The sequence below is a fragment of the Onychomys torridus genome, chromosome 9 (genome assembly GCF_903995425.1).
Source record: "Onychomys torridus chromosome 9, mOncTor1.1, whole genome shotgun sequence".
Lineage (NCBI taxonomy): Eukaryota > Metazoa > Chordata > Mammalia > Rodentia > Cricetidae > Onychomys > Onychomys torridus.
Window position 1 is genome coordinate 33469989 of NC_050451.1, and position 13363 is coordinate 33483351.

Below are 13363 nucleotides of genomic sequence, written 5' to 3' on the forward strand. Positions count from 1 at the left end.
GAAGACTTCCTGATGTATTAGAGCTCCCACCACGGGCTTACTCAGGCTGACTTATTTAATAATTACTTAAGGCAAACAATGCGTTTCACCGTCTGGGAAAAAAGGTACAGCATTTCAAGTTTCTTTTAGTTAGAAGAAAGGCATCCATGGCATCAGGGAAGGAGGGAAAGGCCAAGCTGACTTTCCTCAAAGCTGCTATGAGACCAGCTTTGTACCTCCTCAATGGGGCTGGCAGAGCTGTACCCTAACATTAACACTACCAAGTAGGATAACCTCTACTTGGCTTCCCCTCACATCAGTGAGACTCACTAGGAACAATTTCTCCCCCTTCTGCTCAGGGATGTGTGGCTATGACGGGAGGCAATTTGGTGGTCACCAGTGGATGGAGTGGGACACCACTGGTAACTGGGGGTTAGACGGCAGGATGTAACCATCTTCCAATGCATACTACAGTCCCTTAAAATGGCAGCAGTGCTCAGGCTGAGAAGCCTATGCTTGGCCTTTAGTGAGAACTAACAAAGCAACCTCACAAAGAATTCCCTTGCCCTTCAAACTTGCTGAAAAGAGCAGGAAAGGGCTTTAAATTTAAAAAAAAAAAAAAAAAAAAAAAAAAATCATGTGCCACAGCCAAAGTTTCCTGACCAGTCTGAAGAAAAAAAACAAAAAACTGTGACCCTAAACATGTCTGAGAGGGCTCTTAGTTGACATGAGAAATTCACGATCTTTGCTTTATTACCCATGGCTGAGAAACACTGCAGGCCAGAGGAAAAAGCAACTGTAGAGCAGTTGATACACTGCAGCATGAGCATTCTGAAAGAGGTCCCTACAGCACAGTGGTTTTCAGAAAGAGGCTAGCACATCTGCTGTAGAAGGAAAGGCTTGATCTGAGAACCTGGAATGTAGCACAGTCCTCCGGGATGGGCCATAGAGAAGACAACAGAGCAAGGCGACAGAAGTATGTCACTGGAGGGAAGTGAACAGTCCCAAGAAAAGAAAGCTCGATGTGCTCAACACATAACTGACCCAGCTAAGCTAGATCCCCGAGACTAACAACAGAAGCCTGGTTAAACACTGAAAATGAAGACTTTCTCTGCTAAGTCAATTCTGAAAACACAAACTGTCTTCAAGAAACTTACAATGGCAGACATATGACCATGAGGGAAGATTGGGGAGAATCCTCACATCTGCTGGGATCTCACCCAAAGGATTTATCCGCTCGGGCAGAACAGGATGGAAACACAGGTGTCTGTGTACTAAGCAGGTACATACGGCTGCTCAATTCTCAGGAAGACTGAGCATCTGCCAGACACTGGCTAGAGCTGCTAAACAAAGCTCATTTCTCCTGCCAAAGAATGTGCAATTTACAAAGAGCCAAGGATATCATAAATTCACTGGTGGATATATTTGTGTAGACCGGGATTGGGAAAAGACAAAAAAGTCAATGTGATGAAGCAGGAATTCTTCATCAGTCTAAAAGGTGGCTTAAGGTGGTTAAATATTCCAAAACATGGGGCTATTTTAAAAAACAGTGTGAATTTCAATGCCAAAACTGAACACACACTGCACTATCTCCACACAAACCACCCAAGTACACACTTAATAATTAAGAATAGTAGGGTTCAAAAGAATGCTTTTGTTCACACATGCTTACCTCAAATACTGAAAGGTCTTTCCTTCGGTAAATTTCATTCGCTGGAGGATGAAACCATCCACACTTTTTTGAGTGTCTTAGCAAAATATTTTTACTCTTCATATATTTAAGACAGAATTCACACAGGTAAAGCTTTGGTAATCTGTTTAAAAATCAAAGAATCACACTGTTCAAGGCAGAAAAGCTAAATGTTCAGTTCTAAGACATAATGCAGTTATAAAATCTTTTGAAACTATTTCGAAAAAAAGGGAAAAGCATTGAGGTGTGGTTGTGGACACCATTAACACCAGCAGTTGGAAGTCTCTATGAACCTGAGGCCAGCCTGGTCAACATATCTAGTTCCAGGCCAGCCAGAGCTACATAGTGAGACCCTGTCTCTGGGAAGAAAAAAAAAAAAAGGTTGGCAGGAGAGGTCAGTAATAAAGATATATAAAGACCTTAAAACATTTTAAATAAGATTTGTAATATGTCTGACTCTACTTTGTAATTTATTAGCGAATTACTTAGAATAGTCCTATGGAAAGAAGGGTCTCAGACCTGGAGCCACCACCCTTAAAAAAAAAAAAAAAAAAAAAAAATCGGAATGCCATTATTCAGGGTGACCAAAGATAATTTTTGAAGTTCAGATTTAAAGTCGTATTTGAAATAGTGTTAATGCATAGTGCTGTACCTACAACAATCTTTTATTTATAAGTTAACTATTTTTAAAATCATCTGGATACCTATGAGGCAGAGGTCCTAAAATGTGGCTTCTATATCTGCTTCTGGATGAGAAAGCTGGATGAGAAGTTTAGTGTGTGTGTGTGTGTGTGTGTGTACACATATGTATAATATAGTTTATCACATATAGTCAATGCAGGGCAGACAGTCCAAAGACCACATTTGTTTTTCACCAATTCCACTGCAGTTTTACATTTTAAATTAGAAAGGGTTTTTGTTTTGTCTGCAGTATTATATTCTTTCATCTGTACTCAATGACGCATAAACTACAAACCATGAACTTTTTTTTTTTAAAGATTTATTTATTTAATGTATACAGTGTTCTGCCTGCATGTCCTGCCTGCACACCAGATCTCATTAGAGATGGTTGTGAGTCACCATGTAGTTGCAGGGAATTGAACTCAGGACCTCTGGAGGAGCAGCCGGTGCTCTTAACCTCTGAGCCATCTCTCCAGCTCATGCCACGCATTCTCTAACCTTCTGAGACTAACAGTAGGTACTGTTTAAACAGCAGTAACAAGGAGATGATGTGCTCACTCACATACAGACAGACATGCACTGCAGTAACCTGGCCTTTAGATCTTTCCAGACAGTAGCCAATGAGAGAGCCTCTGAGTCAGGCTGCTTTAAGCTATACGTACACATTATGCAGACATGCAAATGATGCGTACACATTCATGTACATATGTGATATCAAGTGACACATGACAAGATATATGCATTAGGTGGACAAAATCCTCACTCTGTAATTCCCTACTGACCTTGTTACCACTTCATGAAATCTTAGCTGAGCTAGTCTTCCGTTGAGAATTATGATTTTTTTTATTAAAAAATTTGAGACATAATTTCACTTGGTTGTCTAGGCTGGTGAGGGAAAAAAACTGAGATCCTACTAAAGCCATGTGCCTTGATGTGGGTAACAAAAGAAATGTTGGGTAATATGGTTGCCAAACAGTCTCATAGTTAATCTTAGTTCAAGAAAAATGAGAAACTCTGATGGCATTATTTTCTCTTATTTGTTAAAAAGCTGGCTAGAAATGGTTTTAAGTGATTTGGGGAAGGGTCTCCTAAATTTATCTGCCACCCACTACTTCCTCCTATTTTTCCATTATGCTAAATAAAATGTGAGGAATTAGAAATACAATTTCCACCCTTAACTAGAAGAAATCAAGTGGGGAGGTAGTCTAACAAGTGCTATGAAATGGCTGTTGTTTTTCTGATTTGGTTTCATAAAGAAACAGCACCTGTCCTGCTAACCAAACAAAACCAGCATGGCCTAGGAATTCAAAGAGAAACGTATAACCCGTGGTTCCTAACGCTGAAGGAATATGCACGAATGTACAAAAACAAGCCAGCAAAAGTTAGCACGTGGCGGCAAACACTTTGAACTGACTACCAAAATTAATGCTTGCTTGTTATATTTACTCATTCATTATTTCTGGAGACAAGTTTTCATGGCCATCAACTCAATATGCAAGGCCAAAGATGACCTTGACCTTCTTCTGATGCTCCCACCTCCGCCTCCCAGGTGCTGGAGTTACAGGTGCACACCATGACCTGTTTATGTGGGACTAGGTGATAGAACCCAGGTCTCATGCACACTAGGCAAACACTCTGCCCACTGAGTGACATCCTCAGATCTCAGGTTTACTCTCAAAATCATTCCCTGCTTTAGAATCCAGTGTCTTCCTTGGTTTCACAGGGCCTCCAGGCTTAGTCCGTACCTTGCATATTCCTGTGGGTAAGGCGAGGAGTACCAGGTTTGGATTTCATATTTTCCAAACTCTATTACTGAAGGGTACCGACCACAGTCTTCCACTCCACTTTCACACTCTATTTTCTGATAAACAACAACAAGTAAATCATGGTAAAATACAAGTACCAAGAAGAGAGTGTATTTCATTTACATTTTTTTTTCATTTAAGGCTATCCAATCATATTGTTGACCTTAATTACTAATTTTCATGTTGTTAAAACAGGAAATATTAAGCATCTTTTTACATAATGCATAGGCATGCAAAATAATACCCTAACAAATATGCCAAAGATGGGTAATAAATGTGATGCAAGTACATCCCACAGTCTATACAACTGGGTATCATAACAGATTGTAATGCATTGAAGCCGACATTACAGGATAACACAGCTACTAACTAGTAAGACAATCTCAGTTCCCTGCTGCTATAGGAAGTTACATTTAAGCACCTGTGAGTTAGTTATCATCTATGCCGTGAGAAGTGGCGGAGTTCTGTTATCTCCCCTCCTCCCATGAAGTAAGCTACATGAGCCCCTGCAATCACTGTGGTAACCTCAGTGTCTAGGATAGTACCTGATATATGAAAAGAAATATTTCTTGAACCAAAAACCCTAGCTCTGGGACTGGTGAGATGGCTCAGCAGGTAAAGGCATTTGCCTCCAAGGCTGATAAGCTGAATCTCATTTTTGGAACCCCCATGAAGAAAGAAAGAGAATTAATTCCTGTAAACTGTCCTCTGACCTCTACACTTCCACCATGGCACTGGTATGTGCCTCCCCCCCCCCCATGCCAAAGAGATTAACGTAATTTTAAAAATAAGCTTAGCCATGCTGTAAAGAAAGGGTCTTGAGTTAGCACTGTCTGTCAGATAGTGACTACTGTCCCTCACCCCCACCCTGTACACAAAGGACAGTAACAAAGAGGGGAATCTGGCGTCTGCTTTAGCTGAAGAACAACAAACACAAAGGTCTGCCGAGGGCAGGGTAAGGAATGAAAAGACGCACTAGTTCTTGAGATCAAAACCCCCAGAAGTCTTTACCCTGCCGGGACACTGCTAAAAACAAAGCTAGAAGCCCACTGTGGACAATGTGACCTCCTTCAAGGGCAGAGGCAGGGCAGGGACCCGACAATAATGGCCACACACGACTGTCTCCTGACAGTCAAAAACAGCAATTACTTGTAAATATGTCTGAGAAGACTATAGCCTTGCTTTTCCATGTCTGCTGACAGTAACTGAAGCTGAGCTGACATGTTAAGTCGAACCATTTAGAGAAATTACTAGACAGGAAAAATAAAGACGACTTCGATTGATTATAAAACACAACATTTCCCTCGTCAATGCCAAAAAGTTAAAAACTGACGCGTTTTCATATGGCTGGCCATCTGCGTCAGAAGAAGTATGGGTGAATTAAAAAGTGATGTGCTTTTTGGTTACAATTTGAAACTGTTATTTTACAAGTGTGGGGGAAAATTATCAGAAACTTCTTTAAAGCTGTATCTTATTCTTTACTTTGTGTTTGAGTGCGCGTTGAGTGTGCACGCTTATGCCATGCTTCTGTGTAGGTCAGAGGACAACTTTCGGGAGCTGGCTTTCTCCCACTGCAGGTTTAGGGGTTGAACTCGGGTTGTTAAGCCCACTGAGCCATCTTGCTTTTTATTATTACTGAGACTGTGTATAATCCTAGTCATCCTGGAAATTGCTTTGTAAACCAGGCTGGCATAGAACTCACAGAGATCGATCGATCGATTGGTCTGCTTCTGCCTCCCAAATGCTGGGATTAAAGGCGTGCGCTACCAGGCCCAGCTAATTCTTATTATATCTGTGTAACTAGCACTACTCCGGTCTATTCTGTGAGATCTGTTGAGTCTTTTCTTATACTGAAAAGAATAGATAATTCTACAGTTAAAAAGAAGGGCATAAACATTAAAGAACCATAAAGGATATTGGGGGGATACTCTACAGCCTCAAAGTAATGACTAAAAGTTGTACTACTCTAGTTACTGCTACGTGGGATCTAGGCCTTACCTCCCAAGACAGTTCCTGGGCCTGCTTAAAAACGTCCAGATCCTCTTCAGTCACGACATCCTTGTTTCCGATCACATTTACATCTGTACTTTCTTGTTTGATGCTTATTTTAATTTCAGTATCTGTCATTTAAAACCAGCAGAGAGTGTATTCACTGATTTGAAGCATGGGTGGCCAGTGAATATTAGCAAAATGGTACCATATTAGCACAGTGGGCAATCAGGGATCTTTTTCCATTGAGCTGTATAATCTCGTACAGCTAAGCATGGCTCACAGATCCAATAGTAATTCTTACCCTACCACAACTAAATTTTCAATTGAACATACATCACTATCATCTTTTTACAACAAATACGACCAAAAGTAGGAATGATACAAGGCAAAACATATTTTTCAACCAAGATTAGAAGTTATGTCTAGTTACAGCATTCTCATTATTAGTTTTGAGTTCATAAAATTTACCAATTTTTCCAAACGACATATTTTGGCTTTTTGTTGTATAAAGGGTAACAAATGTAATGGGCCAATTTGTTCAATGAAATTTTGAAGTTGGTTTCCTCCCTAAAGTAGACGGATACACACGCAAACACACTCAACCCCGATGCACACGTCACAGAATCACAGATCAGGCTCTGTGGAGACGGAAGCAGGATGAACTTCGTCATGGGATAGCAATGGAGCAGAGAGAGAGAGGCAGAGTCGAAACACCTGGCTGCAGGCACTGGCAGCACACGCAGGGGCACTGGCTACAGAGGCAGCACGGGAGAACATGGCGGAAGCTTGACAGCGGCTGTTCATGCGGACTACAGAGCCAGAAGCAAGCTACGAAGGTGTCTGGGGGCAGGAGTGCCTAGTGCCACTACGGATGGAGATAATAGTAGAAGGCTGGAGAGTATTAGTTGGAAGAACAACATCTTGGAGGTCTAGTCGGCATTAGAAAAAGGTCAAAGTCTCACTGCATGTGTGTGACAGTGAAGAGGACAGAGAGACAGTAGAGCCTATGTCACGGACAGGAGTTGATTTCTTGGCTCTCTCGGGGTTGGGGGAAGGGCAGGTTTGGCTGGAGCTTCCACCTTTTGCTTACCATCATCCTGATCAGGGTTAATCCTTCCGTCTGCCAAGCTCCCCTTCCCTGGTGACGGGGTCCCCATCTGAGGGGTCACTTTATATTTTAATCTGCCTAGCATCCTGTGCTTTTTAAGAAAAGTTGTTCGCTTGAAGTGAGCAATGGCTTTAAAAATATGTCCTCTAGTCATCCCCCAGCTAGAGGAGGAGCGAGAAAGAAACCTGCTCCTAACGTCTCTTTTTCCAAAGAAACGGGCTTTAGCTTTTGCCGTGGAAGAGAATTCAGTTTTACGACGCATGCGTTTGGGTGCTGCATAACTTGGGTGTCCCTTTTTGCGAGACTGTCCCTGAGTGGTATAGATATGAGAAAGTCCATCAAAGAGTGCCTTCAGCTGGCTGTTGTTAGTAAGACTGCTAAAGGAGGGCGCACTGGACTGGCTGGAGGAACTCTGGGGAGAGGGAGAAGAGGAGGAGGAACTGATCGACTTTTGTGAACTGGGGCTCTGACCAGAGATGGGGGTTGAGGGTGGAAGTGGAGAAGGTGGAGGTTTGAACTTTTGTGTGGTACCTGTGGCCAACACATGAGAAGTGCATGACTGTTTCTGAGAGACCTTTTTCCTTGGACGATAGTGCTTTGAAAAGTCTATTATTTCACCTCGTGATCTGCGACCATCAGGTGATGGTGTAAAAAACTTAGTAAGGCCATCAATGAGCCCTTTGGTTTTCTTGTTAACTTTAAGTGTAGAGGCAGAAATGTAGGTGGAGGTGGTGGTGATTTTGGTGGTGGCACCAGGCCGAGTGGGGTCTGTAACAGCCAATCTGCTGCTTGAGTCCTTCCCAGACGCAGCATGACCAGATGGAGGTGTGGTACAGACTTTAGTCTTTTGACCCCTACCAGGTGACCCCCTTCCTGTGAATGCATTCATGGATCCTTCATCACTGGTTACAGACCTAGGCAAAAATTTAGAGAATAGTGTCAGCATTAAGCAATAGAATTATAAAGGTATCTAATAACAAATCTATAGAAACTAGATGCATAGTCAATGTACTTGAACTTAAAATTAATTGCAACCTCAAAGATGTTTTTGTGTGTGTGTGTGTGCCACCACCTACATGTTTCTTGGCTGGAACAGATAACAGAACCTACTTCATGTGATGATTCCCCCAGGGCCCATTCAACAGGTACTAGGAGAATCCATGTGGACCCAAATGTAGTACAAGGAAGAAAATACCCAATGATTTCATTATAATTAGACAAATAAATAAATAAATAAACAAACAAACAAACAAACAAACAAATAAATAAGTTATCCCCGGTGTTGTTACAAGTAATAATGGTTTCCTAGAATGTCCTTTAAGAAGTACTAGAGGAAGTAGGTCAGATGTGTGATCCAGAGTAAAAGTATAAACTTATTTAGAGTTAGAAACAATTTTCACTTAGTCTGGAAACTTACAGAAGTAGAATTTGGGTGTGTTTATAAATTTGTACTAAAAATAAAAAGAAAAGATCCTCTTCTAGCAGTTTATGCTCGGGATGATAAAACAGCCAATAATACTCTCCTAGGAGAGAAGACAATTACAGCATAAAATATTGCTGAAAAAAAGGACAATTGCAAAAAAACAAAAACAAAAACTGAAGAAATGATTAGAGAGAAGCCGCGGCAGGTCGGACATGACATGGGGTCTGGCGGAGAAGCAGCACATTTACCATGGTCATTACCAGACACTTGGCGTCAAGACCTCGGCCTCCTACTTTGACATTTCGCTTCGTGTGATGGTGTGGTCTGGCCACAGTGCTGTAGGAGGCCACTCCACAAACACAGCTGCCTACATGAACGGCAGCTGACTGCCTGCACCTCAGGCCAAGACTTGGGAAGCTACCCATGTTGCAGGAGAAATTTATACAATAGAAACATTTGCATATGAGTATGACAATGCTGAGGCTCAGAGTTACCAATTTAGCTGAAAGCTAATGGAGAAATGGAAGCCTGAGAATGATATGATAACAAATTACCAAAATACCTTAAATAATTACAAATAGAACACATTTTCATGCCTATCTTGTACACAAAGATTTAATGAACCAATTTCTGTAAGGTTCATCTGAGGTGGCCCAGTTGCCAGGATCTTTGCCCGGTACCACTATTTCAGCCAAATCAGATGAACGTGGGAGATCTCTGGTGTCCCTATAAGACACAGTGAGGGTTACGAACAAACAAGTTATCCAGGCTGGAATGTCTGCATTAAAATGCTGCATCTGGACTGGAGCTAGAATAGACCGCCCAGAAAAGACAATATGCTTATAAAGCATGTAAAAGAAAATCCCCCTAGACTATCTTAAAAATTCCTGAGCTCAAAGGACAATTTTGGACAAACAAAAAGTTAGGATTGGTGCCAGGTGCAATTTTCAGCTGTGTACTCTGTTTAGAAAGTTTATATCCTAATTTTGATTTTATAATTGGACCCTGAGGATATGGTCCCAATTCAAAAACAATGCCTACGCAGGACAAATGAAAAAACACAATTTCTACTTTAAATGATACGAAAATGAAAGAATTTATTCATAAATATTTTATATTTGTTTCTAGGAAGTAACAACTAAAAATCCATTTAAAATGTCTAGCCTACCAGTTAAAGGACTTTCATTAATTTCATAGAAAGCTCTAGAAAGGAGCCTGCACTTTCTGTTTCCCTTTGGTGGACAGTGCAGAAGCACTTCTCAGAGCACACAGTGTAGTGACTACTTCATGTGACAACGGGAGAAAGAGCCTGCAAGCAACAGTCACAGTGTTTGCTCAAGGTGGGCGGGGCCTGCTTGTCTACAAAGCACAGGGCCCCTTTCCTTAAGCCCCCAAGACAGCCCTGCCTGTCCTGGAACTCCCTCTGTAGACCAGGCTGGCCTCGAACTCAGAGATCCACCTGCCTCTGCCTCCTGAGTGCTGGGATTAAAGGAGTGTGTCACCATGCTCAGCCCTGTCTATGTATTTCTTAATACTACAGGTAGTCAAATCTATACTCTATGTGTTGGACACACATTCACTTAATCCTTTTTCAGCTAGGCTTTAATGGCAATTACACAACAAAAGAAGTTGGAATTGAGGCTATCAGAGGAGACCTGTGGTTTACTGCACAGTATTTTATCTGTATTTCTGCACATAGCTGCACCTGCCAAAAGGACCTGTCTTAACTCTATAGGGACAGTCATTTATAGGTTTCTCAGAAGCTACTATTTTGGGAAAGAAATCTTAAAAAGTGGTAATATTACATTGTTATCTATTACTCTCTGTTTTAAAAAGCTCCTGTGAAAATATTTACAAAACTAAGCTGTTTTAATGCTCAACCAATAAAAAGGCTGAGGAAGTTTGCAGTTCTTACAACACTTCCATTTTGCTGCTTGAAATATGTCACTCGGTATCATAGCTACTGCCAAGAGAAGACCCCAAAATACCAACTGTAATTAAAAATGTTATTTTGGGGGAAAAATCCCACAGCTTATGCAAAAGGAAAATATTCCTCATTGAGTTTAGAAAAATTATTCTAAAAAAACTAACAAAATCCAAGGGGATTACAATTAACTACATTTTTTAAAGCACAACATATAAGATGTCTTTTAATAAGATCTCAACCTACAACAATCGTTGCTTTAATTTATTTTTCGGTCGTCCAATGGGTTTTGCATATCGTCGTTTTATTTGTGCGGCTTTCTCATGGAGTAGTTTTCTTCCCTTTTTCTTTGGTCTGCAGACTTGGCAAATCCACATCCCTGAATTAATATATATATGAAAAGACATTTTAATGTTTCACTTAAGGAGAAGGTATTAAATATAAACCTGCAGCTGTAGTAACCTGACCAAGGGTGCCTGTATGCAGAACTTTCCATGGAAAGTGGGTCACTCTGTTCTCTTCAGAAAGCCATTGCTAAAGGTCAAAGGCCCCTGGTGAAGGTGCTGAGAGCAGAGGCTGGCCCTAGCTATTCCCCATGGCACTAAGCCTCCCACCACCCCATAGTCACCCCTGGAAACTGTGTGTGTGAGCATGGATGTATGCCATGTGTACACACTTAAGAAGGTCAAAGAAGCATTGGATCCCCTGGAACTAGAGTTACAGGCAGTTGTAAGCTGCCTGGTCCTCTGGAAAAGCAGCAAGGGTTTTAGCCACAGAGCTATCTCTCCAGCCCAAATCAGAAACTATTAATCTTTTATTCCTTTCTTGTCACTTGGAAAGAAAAATTTTCATGTCAATCAGACTTCTGAACTTGTATAGGGAAAAAAGAGGTTTGGTTTGTTTATCAATTGCTTTTGGAAATTTCCAACACTGAAAATGATGACTTTAAATATTTTAAAATTAAAACAACAATTTTAAGTTCTCTGGCATGATAATAATTGAAAAAATTATATATCTGGCCTATTGTAATTGGTCAATTGAAAAAACCAGAAGCTGTGACTATTACAGACAAGTTTAGTCTATCAAAAAGCCCCAATTCCAATCAGTGGGGAAGTGAGCACGGGACCTAATCAACTACCCGGAAGGAGAAGAACTACTTCCTCGTCTTCACAAGAATGTTTCACTCCTTTTCTTTCCCTCTTCATTAGATGAGGTCTCAAGTGACGCAGGCTGGCCTTGAACTCTACAGCCTCCTGCCTCAGTCTCCCAAGTGTTGAGATGACAGGTGTGAGCCACCACAAGCACTTACAAAAAGTTTGTACACTAACTAAAAAAAAGTTTTTTAAAAAAATGATCCAATGCACACATAGCTCCCTAATAAAATATAATTTCCATAGGGGGTAGGGAAGTATCGATAGAACCATAAAAACCTAGGCAAAGAATACTCTGTGAAAAAATAAAATGTTGCAAATATCAGTAATCGAAATCTGATTAATATTTATGTAAAACTGAAGCTGTAAGTACTTGAACCTGAACAGAAAAAAATGATTCAAGTATAAAACAGGTACATCACAAATGATAATATAGTCAATAACCAAAAATAAGTTCAGTGTCTCCTTAATGAAAAGGGAAAAACTATCACAATTTTTTGCTTACTATTAAATTGATTTAAAATATTAACTAAGAGTAGTTTTATCAAATCTAAGATAGTACTAGTCATAAGATGAAAATTATTTTAAAGATACTAGAATGTAAAAAATTATGTCTCAGCCTCAGTGAATCTACTGGTGTCGAGTGTCATGAGTATAATTCCTCACACACTGGTGGTGGTCAGCATAAAAATGTCAGGCCTGTCAAGCCTTTCAAGTAAGTGGCCTCTAATTAAAGGACTCCTCTCTACGAATTCATCTTCAGGAGTGAGGGAAACACTTGCAACATTAAGTATCTACTGTAGAGAATTGGTTAATTAAATCAATTATGGTTCATTTATACATGAGGTTGCAAAATCAAGTCCCTACAGGAAGCGCCACGACGGCAAATGACTAAAGCAAATTAGAACACGTGACAACAGGGAGCGTGAGAGGGTGGTAAACCAAAGAAAGCATGCAGCCCCGCTGAGACAACCCAGGATCAAAGTTTAAAAACACCGTGCCAACAAAGCTTCTCTATGGCCCAGAAGCAGGTCTGGAAGCCCTGCTCTGTATTATGGTGCTTAACATGACTCTTCTAAAATCATGTTTAGGAGAGCAAGCAATGATATGAGGATGCTTACAACCTGTTACTGAGAAGGAGAAATCTCAAAAAGGGACATGCGCATGTGCAGCAGCACGCTCCTTTGGAAAGGGAGTGTAGAGGCAGGGAAAGGATTGGCAATTCTTTTTTCTTTGTTTCTCTTATGCTTGTTATTTTCAATACCTTTCACACTGTCGATGTATATATAGTATAATAAAAAGGCAAGGTCATTTTTATCATTTTTAAATGCTGAACATATTACAAACTGTGAGGAGGGCAGGGGAAGGCTGGGCATAGCTGACTTACACAAAACGGAGAAGGGCACTCCAAATTAAACCAGATGCAAGAGAATTCAGATGTTCATGTTTGAACCATTAACCAACAGCTGAAGCCTGGTGACGGCCTCCTGTTGAAGAACTCTCAAGTCATCAGAACTCACTTGCTTTACAGGATAATACAGCGATGTGAAGTCTTACTAACCAGGGAGCTGTTGCAGGGCAAGGGAGTATCCCCCCACCCCCACATCTGA

General features: G+C 40.8%; 1 protein-coding gene across 7 annotated transcripts in view; it reads right to left on the reverse strand.

Annotated features, from left to right (window-relative positions):
• The window catches only part of Kat6b (lysine acetyltransferase 6B), a 180341-nt gene that overhangs the window by 41170 nt on the left and 125808 nt on the right, over positions 1 to 13363 (reverse strand). For 3 of the 7 annotated variants that reach the window (XM_036199057.1, XM_036199055.1, XM_036199056.1), the window contains exons 6-10: positions 10849 to 10981; positions 7238 to 8169; positions 6154 to 6275; positions 4096 to 4211; positions 1652 to 1793 (exon numbers count right to left, since the gene is read on the reverse strand). In XM_036199057.1, coding sequence (XP_036054950.1) covers positions 1652 to 1793; positions 4096 to 4211; positions 6154 to 6275; positions 7238 to 8169; positions 10849 to 10981 — 1445 coding nt within the window. The remainder of the gene's footprint in view (positions 1 to 1651; positions 1794 to 4095; positions 4212 to 6153; positions 6276 to 7237; positions 8170 to 10848; positions 10982 to 13363) is intronic. The other 4 variants (XM_036199059.1, XM_036199058.1, XM_036199061.1 and 1 more) reach the window with 4 other exon arrangements.